Here is a 20,684-nt window from a genome sequence, read left to right on the forward strand (position 1 = left end):
ATCCCGCCCTGCATGTTCAGAAAGGGGGCTCCTAGGAGACAGGTGCCCACAGCCCTGAGCACAGATAGACACGTGGCTGTCGGAACTCTGGAGGCAGAAGATCAGTCCTCCTGGGGCCAGCCTCTTCCGTGAGGCGCGGGCTTCCTTCTGTAAAACCGTGGCACCCAAGGACCCCTGTGGTTCTTGGGTACTGGCCGTGGCCCTGGTGAGTTCTTCTGACCCCCCGGAAGAGCCTGTGACATGTGGCCTGGGAGTCCAAGGCCCCGAACTTAAATCCCGGCTCAGGCCGTGAGACTCGGGCTCCCCGTGGTTCAAAGCAGGGGTGGGAAAGGTGCTCTGGTCCGTCCCTTCCTGCTAGAACATTCTAGGATCCTAAGCTTGCTTTTTGCTCCTACGCCTTGTGCTGTTCCATCATCGCTTCTTGTGGCTTTCTGATTCCACGTGTGTGTTGCTTGTGCCCGACGTGGGGAGGCTGGGGTGGAGGCTGCAGCCGCCAACATCGAGCGGGAGGGAGCACCCCACAAAAGGTGCACCTTTATTTTATTTTTCTTCCCTCCTCACTGTCTCACTAAAGGAAGAGAAGAAACCACCCCCTCCGGTCCCAAAGAAGCCAGCTAAATCCAAGCCGGCAGTGAGCCGCGACAAGGCCTCGGATGCCGGGGACAAGCAGCGTCAGGAGGCCCGCAAGAGACTCCTGGCGGCCAAGCGGGCAGCTTCCGTGCGGCAGAACTCAGCCACAGAGAGTGCGGACAGCATCGAGATTTATGTCCCTGAGGCCCAGACCCGACTCTGAGACCAGGAAGCAAACAATTTTAAGTCATTAAAAAAAAAAAAAAAACCCACACAAACTAAATGTGAACGGAACACCATTTTCTCAACCTTTAAGATGGTTATTCTGTCCAGAGACCCTGAGCCAACTTTCAAATTGACGCATACAAGGGCTCACAATTTGGCTTTTTTGGGTCCCTCCCAGCTTTAGGTTATGAAGACTTCATACAAAAAAAAAAGTCAACAGAAACACAAAACTCTAAAACGTTTTCTCCCCTCCGGCTGGCCGCGGTGGGCTAGGTAGATGGACCTCGGCACCTCCCGGCCCAGCCTCCAGACTGCGGTCTTTTTACTTGTTCTATCTCACGAGAACTCGCACTAGCTTGTTTACAAGACGAGGACAGTCCGAGGACAGCCTTGGGCCCCTGCCATGCCCTTCCTCCTCCTCCCGCTATCCCGCTCTGACCTTGCAGTTTCCGTTCTTCTGTTCCTTTCCTCTCCCTTCAGAGCTCACACAGGCCACCGTGGTGGCGGCCGGCTTGCCCTTGGCCCCGCGCGTCTGCCAGGCTGGAGGCCAGAGCGCCCGACGCGCGCCCCTACCCCAGCGCTCCTCACGCTCACGAGCACACGCAGGCGCGGGCCCCGCAGCAGCAGCCAGCCCCGGGTGGGGGCGGGGGGAGGGGGGGCTGGCCTCTCCAAGAAGGGGAGGAGGGTTCAAGGCTTTGGTTGGGGGGGGACAATGAGATAAAAGCCACCGTTACCACACTCCAGACTCCCGCCTCTTTCTTCTCTCCAGCCCCCCTTCCTTTGGTAAAACGTTTGACTCAGAGTGACTTGCAGGGGACACTCGAGAGAGGGACCCCATTTCCCAGGGGTCGTCTGTCCCTGGCTGAGCCTGTGTCCAGCACCCGAGGGGCGGGCGGCTGTGTCTGTACGTATGTGTACATATGCACATAGACCTTAGAGTGTATATTTAACAAACGCCCATCTGCTCACCCATGCCCCCCAGCGCCGCCGCTGGCTCTCGGGGCACCTGGCAGGAGGCGGGTGTGTGAATAGCATATATTTTTACATGTACTATATCTAGGTGTGTGTACAAGTGTGTGTAAAAATATATACCTTGTGTGTAAGCGGCCTTTTTTTTGGTTTCCCACCTGCCCCCTGCCGTGGGCCCATCTGCCCCACCTCTGAGTTTCCTTTTTCTTTTTTTACCCCAATCATCCTTCTCTCTCCCGCCCCCCCAGTCCCACTCCCAGGGTGGCGTGAGCCCTGAGCTGCAGGGGCCCGGGCCTGCAGGGTGGGGGCGGGCAGGGGGAGGGGGAGGCCCAGCACACGAGGGCTGCTCTCAACCGCAGAGACCACAATGGCATTGGAGACGTCCTCGCGTCCGGCACTCGCTGCAGGGGCCCCGGGTGAACGGAGGGCCTGCTCTGGGGCCCCATTCCAGCTTGGCCGCCATCTGTGACCTTGGGCAAGTCACTCGACCTCTGTGTGCCTCAACTTCCTCCTCTGTAAAATGGGGACAGTCCCTGCCCCTCCCTACCTCACAGGCATGTTGTGAGAATAAATGAGGTAACGTGTACCAAGGGCTCATGGTGTTCTTGCAACGGGACGGGCCAGGCTGGGGAGAGGTGGGCGGACACCCCGGGAGACTGAGCCAGACCCCCTGCCACACGGCAGCTCTCCGGAGACAGGCTGACTTGGTGTAAACCGTCATTCCGGCTCTGGCACAGCCCGGCTCGTGACCCTGGGCAAGAAAGCAGCCCCCGGTTCCCTGGCCTCAAAAATGAGTAATATCCACCTTAACCTGCCTCCTGTGAGAAACAGACGCTTAATCCATAGTTGCTCTATGGAAGCCAAGCTGGGCTGCCCTGGCCCTCACCCCAGACCCCAGGACCGGAACTCCATCCCCCCAGCAGCTGCCTCCCCGACAGTCATTCACAGAACCACACTCTGGTGGAGGAGAGAGACCGTGAACGAGGCCTACGAGAGTTCAAGTCTACCACGGGCGGCAGAAGACGAGATGCAGCACCAGGAGGCTGCGGGAAGCTGTGACGGCAGCATCTCACGCAGCCTGGGCAGCAGCACTCTGCTCCATTCCAGAAGCACGGCGGGTATTAACCTGCTCTGGGGGACGGCGAGCCCGGGCAGAGTGCGTTCTAGGCAGAAGGACGTTCAGCGCCAATGCCCGGTGGTACGAACCTGCCTTTCAGAAGTTCTTGGGCCAAGCTGAGCTGCAGACACCTGGTCTCCTCCCTCGGCCCCACCCAGCTAAGATGCAGTGACCTCGAGCGCAGGGGTGCACAGAACTGCCTCCCAGGAGCTTTGTTCAGGCTGACCCCCCCCGGGGGCCCCTCCTGAGCTCGGCTCCTCCTGCGGGCCAGACCCCCTGTGCTCAGAGCAGCATGCCCTCCCCTCTGGATCGTGTTAGTGGTGGCTGAGCACCCGCTGACCACAGGCGGCTCCGATGACCTCCCGGGGCTGGCACTCCCTGGACCTACCCCTGCCCCGAGACCTGGGGGGGCGGGGGGATGGCTAGAAGAGTAAGCGAAGAGGTTTCAGGTTGCCGTGGGCACCGAGCCAGACACTCAGAGGTGAGTGAACGCCGGAGGGGGCCAGGCTGGACTTGAGGGCCACCGACCAGCTAGCAGCTCAGCTCTACTCCTGACGGCCTCAAGGGAAGAGGGGGGACCCTTACCCCTCAGGGCCTGAGTGTTTCTGCTACAGTGGGCAAGGGGCCTTGACGGTTGGGTAAGGGTCTCTGGCAGGGATCCTGCACTCCCTGCAGCAGAGCACCACGATGTGCAGAACTGGGGCCTCCACTGCCTGCCCTACTGACGCCAACAGCTGAGAGAACAGGATAACGAACACCAGGTCCTTTACCCAGAATCACCAACCATCAACGTTGTGCCGTATTTGTACCAACCCTCACTTGCCCCACCTACCCCGGAGCCATTGGAAAGCTAGCTGCAGACACCATACTTCACCCCCAAACACACCAGGCAACACCTGAGAATAAGAACATTCCTGCACGACCACAATACCATTGTCACCCTCTAATTTAAAAAAGGAGTGGTCCACGAGCCTCCCCCCATTACCCAGGAGAGCGCCCAGTACCCAGACATGAATATGAAAGCACAGCCACACTCCAAACACCCCAATAATGTCTTCTCTGGCTCTTCCTTTGTACCCGCCCAGGATCCACTTAGGGATCATTCACTGCTTTCAGTCATCACGTCTCTTTAGTCTCACTGAACCAGACCTGACATTCATGACATGACATCTTTTAAGTATCCAAGCATCTTGCAGAGTGTTGCATGATCTGGACTTACATATTCTCGTTACTAGATTCGGATTAAACAGTATGAACCAGAATATGACTAAGATAATAAATATCCCATTCCCTGTACTTTCAAGGAGGCATTTGTCTGTTTAGGAAAAGACCAGAGAAGCTGCATTTCCAAAGCCCAGTCCTGGAGGGACAGAAAGGGTCAGGAGGGAGAAACTGCAGGCTGAGGGGTGCTGGCAAAGAGGCAGAGGGAGCCGGAGCCTGTGCGCTGACCCTGGGTCCCTGAGAAGCAGCCTCAGGGCGGCACATCCTAGAGCAGGAGGCCCAGGGTCCCGAGTTCCCAAGCCTGGCGTCTCCCCCACCCCGCGGCCTGAGCAGAGAGAGAAGGCGGGGCTGCGGCCAGGAGCAGCACTGGGTTCAGAGGCCTTCTGGCCAAGACAGCAGGACAAAGCCAGGTGGCCTGCCAGCCAGGAACCATGTGGATGCCGGCACAGCTAAGTGCTCCGGAGGATCCCCAGCCCAACGGAGAAGCTGTTCCTACCATCGCTGCAGTGTTCTTTTCTTTTCTCTTTTTTTTTAAGATTTATTCATTTATTTGAGGGAGAGAGAGCAAGTGAGCAAGAGTACAAGCAGGGTGAAGGGCAGAGGGAGAAGCAGGCTCCCCACTGAGCAGGGAGCCCGATGTGGGACTCGATCCCGGGACTCCCGGGTCATGACCTGAGTCAAAGGCAGACGCTTAACCGTCTGAGCCACCCAGGCGCCCTGGGGTGGGGTGAAACACAGAATGAAGTTGTGTCTCCTGCGCTTTGGAATCTGGCTGATCTGGAAAAGCAGTGTGGCCCTCACTGCCCCTCCCACGGCAGCCAGAGGGTCTTTACTAAAGTCTTGCTTCCGTTGGCTCCAGAAGTCACCCTCCGCTCAGAAGCCTTTGCAGCCCGCCCAGGGCCAGCAGGAGAAAACCCAGCTTCTTCCCCTTGGCCTGAGAGGCCCCTGCCCTGCTTTCCAGCTACAGCTCCTATGGGATCCATCCCCTTCTGTGCTCTGTTCTCCAGCCTCACCTCAGGCCTTGCACGGGGAGCCCCACCAATGCAGTTAATGTTACCCCAGCTGGCAGTTCCTCGGGGAAACCCTCCCGAAGTACCTGGGCCAGGCCAGGCTGGTGCAAAACCCCTGCTCTGGACTTGGAGCACGAGAGCCACTTGGCTTGTCTTTCTTTGTTGCAGTCGCTGATGTGATGCTGCTGCTATCCGTGTGATTATGAGTACCTGTCTCCAGCAGGAGGCGGTGGGCTCCCAGAGGGCAGGAAGCGAGTTTGCTCACCAGCCTCAGTGCCTAGCACAGACGAGAGAAAGCTTCAAGACTGTTATTTCCTGGCTAGCTCAGCCGGTGGAGCGTGCGACTCTTGATCTCGGGGTGGTAAGTTCGAGCCCCACGTTAGGTGTAGAGATTACATAAAAATAAAATATTTAGGGGAAAAAAAAGGAACTACTATTTCCTAAATGAGTGAGCTTGTTGGGGGAAGGAGGGGTGGGACTTTAGAGAAGACTCTGAAGGATGAGCGGGAGTTCTCCAAGCTGAGGCAGAGAAAGGCCAGCACAGAGGCAGAAGTGTGAGGCTGCTGGGGCACAGGAAGGGCCTCAAATGCCAGGTTAAGTAGTACGGGCTTTGAATGGAGCAGAACCCAGCTGCCCATGAGACAGGGGCCTCCAGTCCCAGCTTCCGGGGGGGCCGTGGTCCCCTAGTGACCCAGCCAGCATCAGGGTTTAATCTCTGGCACACGTGTGCAGAGCCCAAACCCGGTGATGCCCTGTGACCAACAGGGAACATGGGCCCTGGGGGAGGGGGGGTTCAACTGCTAACGCCTCTAACCTTCCCGAGACTGACAGATGACCCCCACATCTGAATCTGCAACCCCAGTTTCCACTCACATCTCTACTTGGATGGCGAACAGGTGCTCCCAAAATGAACATGTCCACCAACCAGGAGAAGTAAAAGGAAGTGAGAAGGGCCAGAAAGTCACCACTGAGCAGCTGTCACACAACTGAATACCAGTGGGTGTTACAAGTCGTGGGTGGAAGTTTGCTGAGGAACAGAATATTCGGTCTCAAAGGAGCAGCCCACAAATTACTTACTCATGAACATACTGATTACAAAAGGGAAAAATGTAACTTTCTGATGGATAACCCGGCAGACACTACCTTAGCAAGATGGCTGAAGTTATTCTTGCCAGTGTTGGGAAAAATTAACATCCTACATCTCCTGTTGAGATACACTGAGAAGGGCACAACATCATTCTGTGATATTCCTGTCAAAAATCCATCACTTGAGGGGCGCCTGAGTGGCTCAGTTGGTTGAGCATCGGACTCTTGATTTCAGCTCAGGTCATGATATCAGGGTCGTGAGATCGAGCCCAGCGTTGGGCTCTGTGCTCAGAGGGGAGTCTGTGGGAGATTCTCTCTCTCTCCCTCTCCCTCTGCCCCTCCCCTGCTCATGAGTGCACGTGTGTGCACACACTCTAATAAATAATCTTTAAAAAAAAAATCCATAACTTGAAGCTAATCATGAGGGAGCACCATGTAACTGGCCTGGACTCTCCAGAAGTGTCAATGTCTTGAAAAACAAAAGCTAAGGAACAGTAACATATTAAAAGAGATTAAAGAGGGGCACCTGAGTGGCTCAGATGGTTGAGTGTCTGCCTTTGGCTAAGGTCATGATCTCCAGGTCGTGGGATGGAGCCCCACGTCTGGCTCCCAGCTCAGCGGGGAGTCTGCTTCTCCCTCTCCCTCTCTCCCCCTGCTTGTGTTTTCTGTCTCTCCCTCTCTCGAATAAAAAAAAAAAAAAAAAATCTTTAAAAAAAAAAAGAGATATTAAAGACATCTCAATAGATGCATAAAAAACATCTGATGAAATCCCCAACACCCTTTCATGATAAAAACACTCAACCAGGAACAGAACTTCTTCAAGCTGATAAAGGACATCCAAGAAAAACCCACAGCTAATATCATATTTAATGGTGAATGACTGAGCTTTTCCCCTAAGATCAGGAACAAGACAAGGATGTCAGTTTTTATTACTTATTTTTTTAAGATTTATTTATTTATTAGAGAGACCGTATGTGCAAGAGAGCAAGTGAATGCGGGGAGGCGGAGGGAGAGGATTTTAAAGCAGACTCCCCGTTGAGCATGGAGCCCATTATGGGGCTCCATGAGGGGCTCCATCCCAGAACCCTGAGATCATGACCTGAGTCAAAATCAAGAGTCGGACATTCAACTGACTAAGCCACCCAGGTGCCCCCGTTTTTACTACTTCTATTTGATGTACTGGAGGGCAATGTTGCCCAGGCAAGAGAATGAATGAATGAATGAAACCCAGAATGGGAAGAAAGAAGTTAAACTATCTCTATTTGCAGATAACATGATCTTTCATAAAGAAAATCCTAAAGCATCCATAAATAAACTATTAGTTAATAAATGAGTTCAGTAATGTTCCTGGAAATAAGATCAATACACAAAAATCAATTGTAGGGCGCCTGGGTGGTGGTGATGGTTGCACGACAATGTGAATGTGCTTAATGCCCCCCAACTACAGATTTCAAATGGTTAAAATGGTAATTTTTATGTTTTGTTGTGTGGTTTTTTTTTTTTTTTTTAACACCCCCCCCACACACACACACACACAAATTAAAGAAACATGATAACCTTGGACTGGCTCCTGGACCAGAAAAAAAATTTCTGTAAAGGACATTACTGGGATCACTGACAAAACTTGAATATGGATTGTAAATTAGATAACAGTATTAAATCAATGTTAAAATTTTTCTGATTTTGATAAATGTACTATGGATTTGGAAAAGAATCTCCTTTTCAGGAGATACTCACTGAAGTATTTCCGGGTAAAAGGGTAATGAACAATGCAAGCTACTCTCAAATAATGTTGGCGGGGGCAGGATATACACACAGACACACAGAAGAGACTATAATAAAGGCAAATGTTAACAACTGGAGAGTCTGGGTGAACTCTTTGTATAGTTCCTATACCTTTATTGTAAGTCTGAAATTACTTCAAAGTTAACAGTTTTTAAAAAATTAATAGGTCCAAAACAGAACTGAGCTCTCCTCAAATCTGCTCCTTCCACAGCCGACCCGTGTTAGAAACAGGTCGGCTCTCTCCCACTGCTCAGACCAAAACCCTTGGAGTCATCCTTGACTCTTCTCTTTCACACACATTCCAATCCATGTGCAAATCCTATTGGATGCAACTTCAGAATAGTTCCAGAATCCCACCCCTTCTCCCCAGCACCACTGCTACCACACTAGCCTGAAGACATCATCTTGCTGGAAAGCTCCTCACTGGTCTCACCCAGAGGGATTCAGTTAAAACATAAGCCAGATCATGCCGTCCTTCCGCTCAGAACACTGGTGTCTCATGGTGGCCTACAAGGAGCCCCCGGCAAGGCCCCCACTGCTTCTCAGACCTCATCTCCCACCCTTCTCCCCACAGTCACACTCACCTCTGGCTGCTCCTAGACCAGGAGCTGGGCAAACTCCCCCTACCTGCCTCACTCACTCACTGGGCATGGCTTCTGGTTGTCCCAAATGTCACTTCCCAGGAGGCACCCTCCTCTCTCGTCACTCTGCTTTATTCTCCTTCAAGGAACTCATTTCTCTCTCCGAGCCATGGAGCTACTTACTTGTTCATTGTATTTCCCGCACAAATACTGCTTCCCCAGGGTGATTACTTTAGTGCAGTGCTGTTTCCCCAGCACCCGGCACAGTGCCTCGCACGTAAGAGCTGTCAGTTCATATGGACAGAGTAAGTAACTGGGTGCTGTAAGGTCTGTGTTGGTCCAAAGTGGGGCAGGGAGAGAAAAACGGGCTGGAGTCCTGGTAGGTAGGTGTTCCTTCAAGGGTCAAAGTGATGGACAGGAGCTGATACATGATGGGGGAGCCGGCGGGTCTGTCCTCTCTGACTCCCTCCTCCAACTAATGCCAACAAGAGTGGGTAAGGGGTGCTGACACCCTGAGGATACACCATGCTCCCCCAGCCCCTGCCCCTCTCACTGGCCCACACGGTGCTACTTGGCTCTTTCTGGACGCTCTTTTTTTCCTGAATCTTCACCACCACCCTCCCATTTTACAGGAAACCGAGGCCAGCTGGAAAGGACAGTGACTTGGCTGAGGTGGACTGTCCCCAGCACAGTCCTCCTATCCAACACCCAGGGGAGCCCCCACACCGGCAGGGGCCTGACCAGTGACCCTTCACGTGAGGATGGCGAGGACCGTCTAGCACGCCTTCTTTCGGATTGGGGAAAAAAGCCATACTTGGCCTGATGGAAGGAAGCCCTCCCACGGGAATGGGCCAGGCAGCGTGGGCCTTTAGGGGAAAGATGGGTGGAGGGCCTGAGAACTGGAAGGCCTGGGCGTTCTGCCTGCCTCACTGACGAGGAAGGGGCGGCGCACATAAATCCCCCTCCCCTGACAATCAGGGGCGAGGGGGCCCAGCGCTGCCCCGCATCACCTCCTGGTATCACCTCCCCTGCCAATTCCGGGAAGGCGCCCCCGCCGCCGCCCGCCCGTGGGTCAAGGCCAAATAAGGCTGCGCCGGCGCGCCGCCCCGCCCCGCCCCGCCGCGCGCATTCTTCTGCCTTGTAAGGCCCGCGCCGCCGCGCCCACCGAGCCCGAAGCCCGACCGACGGCCCGCGGCCCCGCACCGGCTCCGCGCAGCGAGCGAAAGCGAGTGAGCGAGCGAGCACCTTCTCCGCACCAGGTGGGAGTCGTGGCCGCGGGGGGCCAGAGGAGGCGGTGTGATGGCCCCAAGGACGGGGACGCCGGAGGGTCTCGGCGAGGACAGCCCTCGTGGGGCTGGGGCTGCGAGTTGCGGGTGGGACGGGGACTCTGGCAGGGGGTGGGCAGCAGGGAGACTGTTCCAGGCTCGGGCAGCCGGTGGTCCTTGGGCGAGGGAGCTCTGTCCGGGCCCTGCCCCTTTGCAATGGAGTTACCGGCGCCAAGCCCAGATCTCTGGGGGGGCCCAGAAGGAGGGGAGGGGGTTGTGGTCTCCGGTGTTCCCTGCCCCAGTAAACCCATGTGTGTCAGACAGGAAAGTGTGCCCCTGTAAGGCTCCTTGAGACTCCTCCAGAACTCCTGGGGTTAAGAGAGAGGGATGGAGACTGAGATAATGCCCCCCCATCCATACACACCAACGCTTTATGCACGCACTTGGGGCTTCCATGTACTGGGCCATCTGCCCAACTGTGCCTGTTGGGTGGGGAGGGTCTGCCAAGGGCTCTGGGGGCTGGACAGGGACCTCAGCCAGGCCCACAGCTGCCCCAGCTGAGGGGCACACGACCCCGGGGGACCTCAGTCTCTGCTCCTCCTCTCCAGCCCACCAACTGCCCTGAGGAATGAGTCAGATAACTCAGCTGCAGAGGAGTTGAGTTTACGAGCAAGGCATCTGGCACTACCAGCCATAGGGACCAAGAGATAATGGGGGACACAGGCCTTGTCTTTGCTGTTATGGGGGGATTTCAGGCACCAGAAGGGGGAGGTGGCACCTAGGTGTGGCCAGTCCAACTACCAGTTATATATGATCCCTAGTGTCCAGGACCTCCAGGAGCAGTAGGGGATGGCTCCAGGGCTAAAAACCTAGCCTGTCTCTCTAACCCCATTTCCTCAACCAAGTCTAGAAACTGCCTCTGGGCACACAGAGCCCTCAGCTGCAGCAGGCCCACCATGAGCCTCTTAGGGCATGTGTTTCTTTCTGTGTTCAGGTGTCAAGGGCACCAAGGGCTGGCCATTACCAGCCACTGACCCAAGCCTAGCCCACGTGGTTGGACTCTATCCCTCTCATGGGCATGCCACTTCCCTTCTTGGGCATCACTTCTTAAACTGCACAGTCGGGGTGGGGGGTGTCCCCCCAAGATTGCTGGGTTGGACCAAACCTAAAGTTCAGTGCTTTCAGCCACGTCATGGCCTCTGGACCAAAGAGGGTAGGGAAGGGGGAGGCCTGGAGACAGAAGGGCCCAGCTAGTATCACAGCACGGGTGAGATCCTACCCGTTCCATTCCTCTCTCCTCCGGGCTGAGTCTGCCCCAGAGCTGTGCAGACAGGAGGGTGGTGGCAACAGCGATGACCATCACAGCCCCTCATGACCATGGACTACTCCTTGGCTGCCTTCCGTGGGTGCCATGAGTCAAAGTTCCTGGTGAACAGTGGGCTCGGGGAAGGACTGGGCCCCTCAAAGCACTAAACCCCTGCTGATGCCACCATCCCACTCCGACCCAGGTCATGGGTGAGAAGGGCTCTCGTCTACCCACCCTGAACCACGTGAGGATCACCCAGGGCCAACCGTGTCAGGCCAGTGGGACACAGCAGCCCGTGTGTCACGCCTACAGGCAGCTGTGGCCCTGGGGAAGGACCGGGGCTGGCCGGGATCCCTGCTCCAGGTTTAAGAGCTCAAAGACCAAAGTCTGAGAATGACTGGAACAGGGTCATGGGATAAAGGCCTGGAGATAGGTCGGGGAACATTCACAACCACACAATTTGGGGCTAAAAACAGGCAGAGGCTTCCTGGAGGCTGGCCCTCAACTGAGGGCTCAGGGCAGAGGAGAAACGGGGACAGGAGTCCTAGGGCCTCAGCCAGGCCCACAGCTGCCCCAGCTGAGGGGCACACGACCCCGGGTCTTCAGGGGCAGAATCCCCACAGGCCATGACAGGGGTTCAGGGAAAGAGCACCTTGTCGTGCCTCAGTTTCCCCATCAGTGCAGTGGGGGCAGTAGACTGGCTGCAATTGCCCTCACAGCCATTCATTAAACAATCATCTATTAGCCTATTGATTGGTAAACCAGGGGAGGGAGAGAAAGATCTCTAAGTGCTTACTGTCAGAGCAAGGGCGCGGGAACTGCTCCCCAAGTGGGTGTCTCAAGAAGTAGGCTGGAAAAGGAAGGGTGTTCAGGGGGAGGGACCAAGAAGGAAAGTCTGGGGGTGCCTGGGAAACATCCAGAGGTCCAGCATGGCAGAATCACAGAGGGCAAGAGGGACACAGTGAAGGGTGCCACGGTCAGTCAGAGAGAAGGGTTGGAGGGGTTCACACAGGGTCTTAAACGCCAGGCTCAGGGGCCCAGACTTGTTCCAGGAACTTTCGAGGGCTTCACGGTGAAATGACAGGTAGTACAGGTCTGGATCTCTATGGGATGGGAGAGACTGGCTGGAAACTAGGAGGCCAGGTCTAGACAAGGGTGACAAGAAGCTGGGGCTCCCAGCCCGGGGAAGCCTCACACTCCTATAAGCACTGAGAAGTGAGAACAAGTCAGGTCTACTGCCCACCTAAGGGGCTGGTCAAATGTGGGCAGGTTGGGGGAGGGGAGACTGCCCAGAGCATATGCCTTCCAGAACATCCAGAGCAGGGAGCACAGAGGGATGGGGAGGAGGGAGGAGGAGGAGGAGGAGATGACAAGAATGTCAGGAATGCAGGGCCTCCTGACTGCTGGGGGTAGGGGGAGCCGCAGGGAGCCTCACAGCCTCCCATTTTTCAACCCACCTTGTCACTTGGAGGGAAAGAGATGGACAGTGTAAATGCTGAGAGAAAGCGAGGACAGGTTGGCATGGAACCCAATCCTAAGTGTCATACCCAAAGAGCCACAGTGAAAGTCGCTTACTCTGTGCCTGGCACCATTCCAGGGGCTGTCCCTGGCACCATTCCTACTGCTGGGCATTCCTCACGTCCCCGTTCCCACATGGGCAAACTCCCCCAGAGAGGTAGGAAGCTGTTTACGATCACACGGAGCCCACGCCTGTCTGCTTTTGTGACGAGCTGGGTGACAGGAGCCCCAAGTCTGTGGGAGGCTTTGAATGCCAGGCCCAGGTGCTAACAGCCAGTCTGGGGTGGGCAGGAAGACCCCTGGCCCAGGGTCATAGGCTCTTCCCCCCACACCCACTTCCTGCAGGGAAGCCCCGCCCACCCGAAGCCAAGATGTCCAGTAAGCGGGCCAAGGCCAAAACCACCAAGAAGCGGCCACAGCGGGCCACATCCAATGTCTTCGCGATGTTTGACCAGTCCCAAATCCAGGAGTTTAAGGAGGCCTTCAACATGATCGACCAGAACCGAGATGGCTTCATCGACAAGGAGGACTTGCATGACATGCTGGCCTCACTGGGTGAGCAGGGACAGGGGGGCTGCGGTCTAAGTGGGTCCCACAAGGGTTAAACTGGAGCAGGCAGCGGGGCAGCTCATCACGTAGGGAGTCCTTCCCGTGGAGGGACATGTGGTACCTACCCTGGGGAGCAGATGCCAGTACTTTCTCCATTTAACAGATAGGGAAACTGAGGCACTGGGCACTGGATCTGAACCTAGGCTCACTCCAGAGCCAGACTGCCTCAGGCAGATTTGTGGTTGGGCTGCCTGGTTCCACTTCATTTAAAGAAAAGGATGGGCAACTAAAGAAAGTTGGAAGTGCACAGACTTTCCATTGTATGGACGGAGAACTGTGGCTGGAGGGGGGGCCAGAGTGTCCCACCCCTTTAGAAGTCACCCAAGCCAGTCCTTAGAGCCTCTCTGACTCCACGACTTCCCTAGAGTCAGAATCTTAGAGCTGAAAGGGCTCAGGAACCTCGTACAATTCACACTGCTCGGATGGGGACCCCCCAAGTCTGTGGCCCTGCCCCCACATCCCTCCCCTGTGCTCACCACAGATACCACCCCAGCCCCAGTTCCTGGCAGGCCCTTCGTCCGGGTCAGACACCGGCTGGGGGACAGGGGAAGCCTCTGGTAGGGGAGGAGGCGGCCTGTGCTGGCCAAGCCCCACGCACTGAGGCCAGACAGGCCCGAGTGAGTCCCTGGCCCTCACAGCGGGGCAGCCCCACTCTGCCCATCTCCCTTCCTGTGCAGTGGTGACCAGGCCCTCGTGTACACGCCCAGGAAGTCCGGTGGGAGGACAGGGCAACCCTGAGTTGGGGGGCTGACATCGGACCCTGGGCATCTACCCAGAAAAACCTGCATTCCTGTTTGGAGCTCCTGTCGGTGGGGCCACCAGTGAGTCGTGGCCTTCTGGTTAAGAACGTGCTCTTCCGGTTAGAGAGTAAGAGCAGCAGACAACAAAAGCTGCGGCAGCTGCACAAGTACCTTAAACCTCACAGCTGTCCTACTGGGTAGATGTGATTAGCGCGTCGTCGTGACCTCGTGGTGCGGCGAAGGTGAACGCAGGCAGGAGGCAGAGCAGACCCGCGGGCAGTCAGCACACGGTGGCCCTTACACCCCGGAGGTCACGGATGTCCGGACCGGAGGCCCTAACTGGTCAAGGGGCCTGGAGAGCCCGGGGGGGAGGGAGCAGTCAGAACGCTGGCCACCCCAGCAAGATGCTCTACAGTTTACAGAGCTTAGCGTGTCCTGCCTGTGGGACTCTCACAGGCCATGAAGGGAGGGGACAGGGAGGCAGGAGGGGACAGGGCAGTGACAGCAGGAATGTCCCACCTGCCACAGGGAAGAACCCCACCGACGAGTACCTGGAGGGCATGATGAGCGAGGCCCCGGGGCCCATCAACTTCACCATGTTTCTCACCATGTTTGGGGAGAAGCTGAACGGCACAGACCCCGAGGATGTGATCCGAAACGCCTTCGCCTGCTTCGATGAGGAGGCCTCAGGTCAGCGGCCTCCCACTGGAGGCCTGGACAGGGCTGGGACTGAGCGCTTCACCCAGGGTGCCCCCGAGGATGCGAATGGAGCTGGGCTGCGCTGGGACTTCAGGGCTCCTGTCCCCAAAGGCCAGAACAGAAATCCCCCATCTGCTGGGATTTCCGTGGCTGGAACTGGAAAAACTAAGCTGTGTCCTTGTTCCCTTCCCCCAGATGCTAGACCACAACAGCCCACGTCCACCAAGGCTTCCCACGTCTTGAGTTCACCTGTTGGCCCAGCACACTGCCCCCACTTTAGACCTTCCCAGAAACCAAATCGTTCCAGGCCCTTCTGGCCAATAAGGTGCAAAAACCAGCCCCCATACTCAGACCTTACAAAGGACTTCTGTCCCACAGCTAATGTGTCCCAGGGACAGGCCAGAGTGACGCTGCCAGTGATTTCAGTAGTTTCTCGGGGGCCAGAGGCCCAATTCAGAACGTTTTCCTGACGACCTTCATGGTCCCATATCAGGATGGCATATTTTCATCTCTATTTTCCAGATCACACAGGCACAGAGAGGTTAAATAACTTGCCCATGGTCACACAGCCAGGAAAGGGGATAAGCATGCAAACTCGGGCAGTGGAACTCTAGGGCTCATGTCAAAGTAAGACATATCCAGCCCCCACACTCACAGCCCCAAGGATCCCACAGACACACTGCAGAATCCCTCCCCACTCTGGGGCCCCGGGGAGTTGAACTGGCCGGAGACCCACTGCGAGGACTGGCGGGGGGCCGCGGGGTGAGGGTGTCGGGCATGTCCCAGCCTGAGTCCCTGTCTCATGGGCCCTGGCCCCACCCCCAGGCTTTATCCACGAGGACCACCTTCGGGAGCTGCTCACCACCATGGGCGACCGCTTCACAGACGAGGAAGTGGATGAGATGTACCGAGAGGCACCCATTGATAAGAAAGGCAACTTCAACTATGTGGAGTTCACCCGCATCCTCAAGCATGGTGCCAAGGACAAGGACGACTAGGCCACCCAGCCCCCCATGCCCAGGCCCCTGTCCCACTCTCCTGCTCCCCAAACTCACTGTGCTCCATGCTCGTGATCCCATAGGACCCTCTCAGGGGAGCCTCCCTCTGAGGAGCTAGGGGCCCAGCTCCCCGTGGAGGAACAGGCGGAGAGTGCGCAGTGCCAGGCAAGGGGCACACGGCCGACGTGAGGCAGGTGTTCCACCGGGACCCCCCCCGGAGAGGACTGTCTTCCAGGGAGCTGGGCCTCATGGCTGCTCCCCACCTGACGGGCCCTGTGTCCTGTCGGACACAAGTTCACGTGCACCCCCACACAGGGCATGACCGCTCTTTCCCAGCCACTGCCACTGCCACAAAGCTCACCAAGGTCCCTTCTCAGAGGACAGGATGCCAGACCCCTCCTCTGTGCCCTACCCAGCCACCCACTGGGAGTGTGATACAGAAGCTGCATGCAGGGTGGATACTGGACCCAGGGGAGGCAGAATCTCCAATAGAAGTCTGAGCACTGCTTTGGGTCTGTGTGTCTCTTGCCGGGATGAAATAGAGGAGCTCCTAGTCCCTAAACACTCCTGCCCTCTCCTGCCCTCTCCTGTCCCTACTGGCTGCCCAGACCCCCACCTCCTCCCATCCGGGGAAAGGCTCCCCTGAGACCAGACCTGCAGTGGGGGGCAGACAGAGGTGCTGCAGGAAACAGTCCTCCTGGGAGAGAGAGGCCCAAGTGGGGAGGACCCTCAGGAATCACCACAGCATATCTCAGTGGGGGGTTTGGGCCACCGGGAAGACAGGGGTCAAGGTCACCCAGCCTTCAGGACTACAGCCTGGATCTCCAGGGACACCGCAATGCTCCTGGAAAGCCAAGTGGTCCTGGAAGAACAGGGAGGCTTTGGAAATGGGGAGGAGGGTGCATCCCAGAAGCTCCGGCTGACGGTGGGAACAACGGGTATAAGGGATTCCCTGAGGTCAGCTCCAGGCAGCCACCACGTGAGGCCTGGGCTGTGCCCCCTGCACCTGCAAGGTCAGTTCAGCCACATGCCCAGTTTCCACATCGCACACAAGGTGGGCAGGGCTGGGATCTCCATTACACGTGATGATGGGGACACGGACCAAAGTGCCTGGGGCACAAGAGGAACAGAAATATTGGTGCAATAGCCAAGAGGGGCAGGGACTACCTGAGGCTACCCAGTGGGTCTGGGGCAGAGGGACGGCTGGACCCTGGCCTCTAGATCCCCCACAGGGCTCAGACCTGGGCTAGACACATCCCGCCAGACCCCACAAAGGTCGGGGAGCAGCTGCTGGGCCCGGTGTGATCCTGATGCCTTCCCTAAAGGTCACCCACAGTCAGCCATCCGCATCACACAGCAAAGGTCCGAGATCAGCTCTTAGTGCTGAGCACTAAGAGGACCGTGTATTGGACGAGGGGGGGTCTAACTTCCCACACGCCTCTGCCCCACCTCAGCTCCAGGCCCCTCCCAGCCAGGCCTTGGCCAGAATGCCATGAAACACCCCCTCTCTTGCCTCTAGATGGGGCCCCGCAAGTCCCTGATCCCCACACCTGATGGAGCCAACCCCAAACAAGTCCTGACCAGGCCCAAATACTGCGACAGACTCAGTCTGACCACACCCTCAACCCCGGCCCTAGATGGGAGGGCCGCTCACTGCAGCTAGTCCCAAGGGAGGGACCAGGGAGTCGGGCAGGCTCTGGGTGTCCTCTGAGGACCCCCAGAGCGCTGGCCACACATGCCCTGCATCAGGGTCACAGGGCACTCTGCAAAGCCGCTGTGGCACCAAAAGCCTTTCTGAAGACGGCAGGGACGGGGTTAGAAACAAGCCTCCTCGGGTTCTGACCCCTCAGTCTGCAATCCTGTCACAAGCCTCCTCCCCCTTCGCCCCAGAGAAAGGGACAGAACCCATCCAGCCTCACTGGCTTCCTAGCTGGCGTGGGCCTGACCTGACGGGATCCAGAGGAAGGGACAAGGGAAGTGTTGTGTGTGGAAGGGCAGGACCAGTAGGCGGGAGGAACGTGCAGGAACTGAACTGGAGGAAGCAGTGTGAACGAAGTCGGGAGCAGGCAGGCACACAGCACATTCAGAAGCCAGGAAGACGGCAGTTTTCTATTTGTGAGCTCATTTATTAAGATCCTAGCAGCTTTTGAGAGAAGCAGCAGTAGCTACTGTTTTCTCTCTCACAGGCAACATCTACAGGTAACAGTGAAACATGCCCAGAACTTTCAAAGTCTGGCACAAAACTCAGAAACCACAAAGGAAAAGACCGATGCATTTAAATCCATAAAGATTATCTCTTGGGGTGCCTGGCCGGCTCAGCGACTCTTGATCTCAGGGTTGTGAGTTCAAGCCCCATGCTGGGTATGGAGATTACTTTAAAATAAAATCTTTTTTTTTTTTTAAGATTTTATTTATTTGACAGAGAGAGACAGCCAGAGAGGGAACACAAGCAGGGGGAGCAGGAAAGGGAGAAGCAGGCTTCCCACAGAGCAGGGAGCCGATTGCAGGGCTCGATCCCAGGACCCTGGGGTCATGACTTGAGCCAAAGGCAGATGTTAATGACTGAGCCACCCAGGGACCCCTAAAATAAAATCTTAAAAAAAAAAAATTCACGAAAATTAAAAAAACAAAACAAAAAACCATAAGGAGGGGTGCCTGGGTGGCTCAGTTGGTTAAATGTCCAACTCTTGATCTCGGCTCAGGTCATGAGCTCAGGGTCGTGAGATCAACCCCCACGTCGGGCTCCATGCTGGGTGTGGAGCCTGCTTAAAATTCTCTCTGCCTCCCACCCCACTCACTCTCTCACTCTCTAAAAAAAAAAAAGAAGAAAGGGGGGGCACCTGGGTGGCTCAGTTAGTTAAGCGACTACCTTTGGCTCAGGTCATGATTCCGAAGTTCTGGGATCAAGTCCCACATCGGGCTCCCGGCTCAATGGGGAGTATGCTTCTCCCTCTGACTGTCTCCCCTCTCATGGCTGTTTCTCTCTCTCTCTCTCAAATAAATAAATAAATAAAATCTTTAAAAAAAAGAAAAAAGAAGAAGAAGAAGAAGAAGAAAGGGGCACCTGGGTGGCTTAGTCGGTTAAGCCTCTGCCTTCGGCTCAGGTCATGATCCTGGCCCAGCATTGGGCTCCCCACTCAGTGGGGAGTCCGCTTCTCCCTCCCCTGCTCCTGTGCTCTCACTTGCACTCTCTCTCTCCCCGCATCCCAGATTAAAAAAAAAAAAAAAAGTAAATGGCCATGAGTTACCAGATATTTATGAAAAAGAAGAGGAAAATAAGATGTAACTTCTAGAATTCAGGGCTTACCATGAAGCTATAGTAAACATGATGATGGTGTGATACTGGTGAAGAGCCAGACTGACCCATGGAATGGAACAGAGTCCAGGGACAGACCCACACACTGATGACTCTTGTTAAATGACAAAGGTGGTATATCATAAATCAGTGGGGAGATGAGAGACTTAATAAATGAAGCTGACACCCACCAAAAGGGACACAATGAACAAAACTCCCAATACCAAGTACTGGTGAGGGGGGGAATGGAGAGCACCTAGAATCCTCACACACTACAGAGAGGAGTGTAAACAGGTACGATCACTTTGGAAAACAATTTGGCATTATCTACTGAAGTGGAACATCCATCTACCCCATGACTCAGCAATTCCACTCTCAGGAATGTACATACCCAATAGAAACGTGGACACATGTTCACCAAAAGGCACCTGCACGAAGGCTCACAGCAGCATCACTGTAATAGCCCCGTACTAGAAACAGCCCAGTCTGCCCACCAATGGAATGGACAAGGAAATGGCGATGAACTATAGCTACATGCATCAACATGGATAAATCTCACAAACATAATGTAAAAAAAAAAAAAAACAGACACAAAAGAATACACATTTGTATCAGTCAGGATTTGATCAGGGGCAGAAACCACACTGGTTATTTCAACAGAAATTATTTAATATAAGTAACTGTTAATTAAGTATAAAGTTTTAATTAAGTAACTAAAAGGACAGAAAGGGAACTCAAGGGGCACCTGGGTGGCTCAGTCAGTTGAGTGTCAACTCTTGATTTCGGCTCAGATCATGATCTCAGGGTCATGACATCAAGCCCCGCACTGGGCTCTGTGCTCAGTGCAGAATCTGCTTGAGATTCTCTCTCCCTCTCCCTCTATCCCTCCCATTTGTGCGTGCTTGCTCTCTATAAAATAAATAAATAAATCTTTAAAAAAAAAGAGAGAACTCAAGAAATTCGAAAATCCATGGGTGGGATTTTTTTCTGGGGAAGTACAAGAAATAAGCGAAATTTAAATAGACTAATTCACATCAAAAAAGTGAAAATAGGGGCACCTGGCTGGCTCAGTTGGAGGAGCCTGCAACTCTTGACTTTGAGAGCCTCAATTTGAGTCCCACATGGGGTGTAGAGATTAAAAAAAAAAAAAGTGAAAATAAAATATTTGCAAATCACATCTGATTAGAGGCTTACATATAAAGAACCCTCACAACTCAATAATAAAAAGATAAATAACCAATTTAAAAATGGTCAAAGGATAGGAACAGATATTTCTCCAAAGATAAGCAAATAGCCAGTAGGCAAATGCACAGATGCCCAACATCATTAGGCATTAGGGAAATTAATGGCTATAATAATAATAATTTTAAAAACTCAGAAAATAACAAGGTTGGGAAAGATGTAGAGAAATTAGAACCCTCACACACCACGGGAGGAAATGTAAATGGTGAAGCTTGGGAAAATAGTCCAGCAGTTCCTCAAAAGGCTGAACAGTTACCATGTGACTCAGCAATTCTCCTCCTAGGTATACTCCCCAGAAAATGAAAACATACATCCACGCAAAAACTTTTTTTTTTTTTTTTTTAAAGATTTTATTTATTTATTTGAGAGAGAGAATGAGAGACAGAGAGCATGAGAGGGAGGAGGGTCAGAGGGAGAAGCAGACTCCCTGCCGAGCAAGGAGCCCGAT

The 20,684-nt window shown here is 54.8% G+C and overlaps 2 protein-coding genes and 1 long non-coding RNA gene across 8 annotated transcripts in view; 2 read left to right on the top strand and 1 right to left on the bottom strand.

Moving 5' to 3' along the window:
* DLGAP4 (DLG associated protein 4) overlaps nt 1–2,350 on the top strand; it is a 195,083-nt gene extending 192,733 nt beyond the window's left edge. For 5 of the 6 annotated variants that reach the window (XM_036064587.2, XM_036064586.2, XM_036064590.2 and 2 more), the window contains one exon: nt 575–2,350. In XM_036064587.2, coding sequence (XP_035920480.1) covers nt 575–793 — 219 coding nt within the window. In that variant the 3' untranslated portion in view covers nt 794–2,350. The remainder of the gene's footprint in view (nt 1–574) is intronic. The other variant, XM_036064588.2, reaches the window with a different exon arrangement.
* LOC144379284 (uncharacterized) overlaps nt 1–20,684 on the bottom strand; it is an 88,299-nt gene that overhangs the window by 44,818 nt on the left and 22,797 nt on the right. The gene's annotated exons all lie outside the window — the stretch shown is intronic.
* On the top strand, nt 9,679–16,205 carry MYL9 (myosin light chain 9). Its single transcript, XM_036064603.2, has 4 exons — nt 9,679–9,823; nt 12,999–13,208; nt 14,531–14,692; nt 15,527–16,205. Exons 2-4 carry the CDS (start codon nt 13,025–13,027, stop codon nt 15,697–15,699), a joined length of 519 nt encoding a protein of 172 aa, XP_035920496.1. The 5' UTR covers nt 9,679–9,823; nt 12,999–13,024; the 3' UTR covers nt 15,700–16,205.

The sequence above is a fragment of the Halichoerus grypus genome, chromosome 10 (assembly GCF_964656455.1).
Source record: "Halichoerus grypus chromosome 10, mHalGry1.hap1.1, whole genome shotgun sequence".
NCBI classification, from domain to species: domain Eukaryota; kingdom Metazoa; phylum Chordata; class Mammalia; order Carnivora; family Phocidae; genus Halichoerus; species Halichoerus grypus.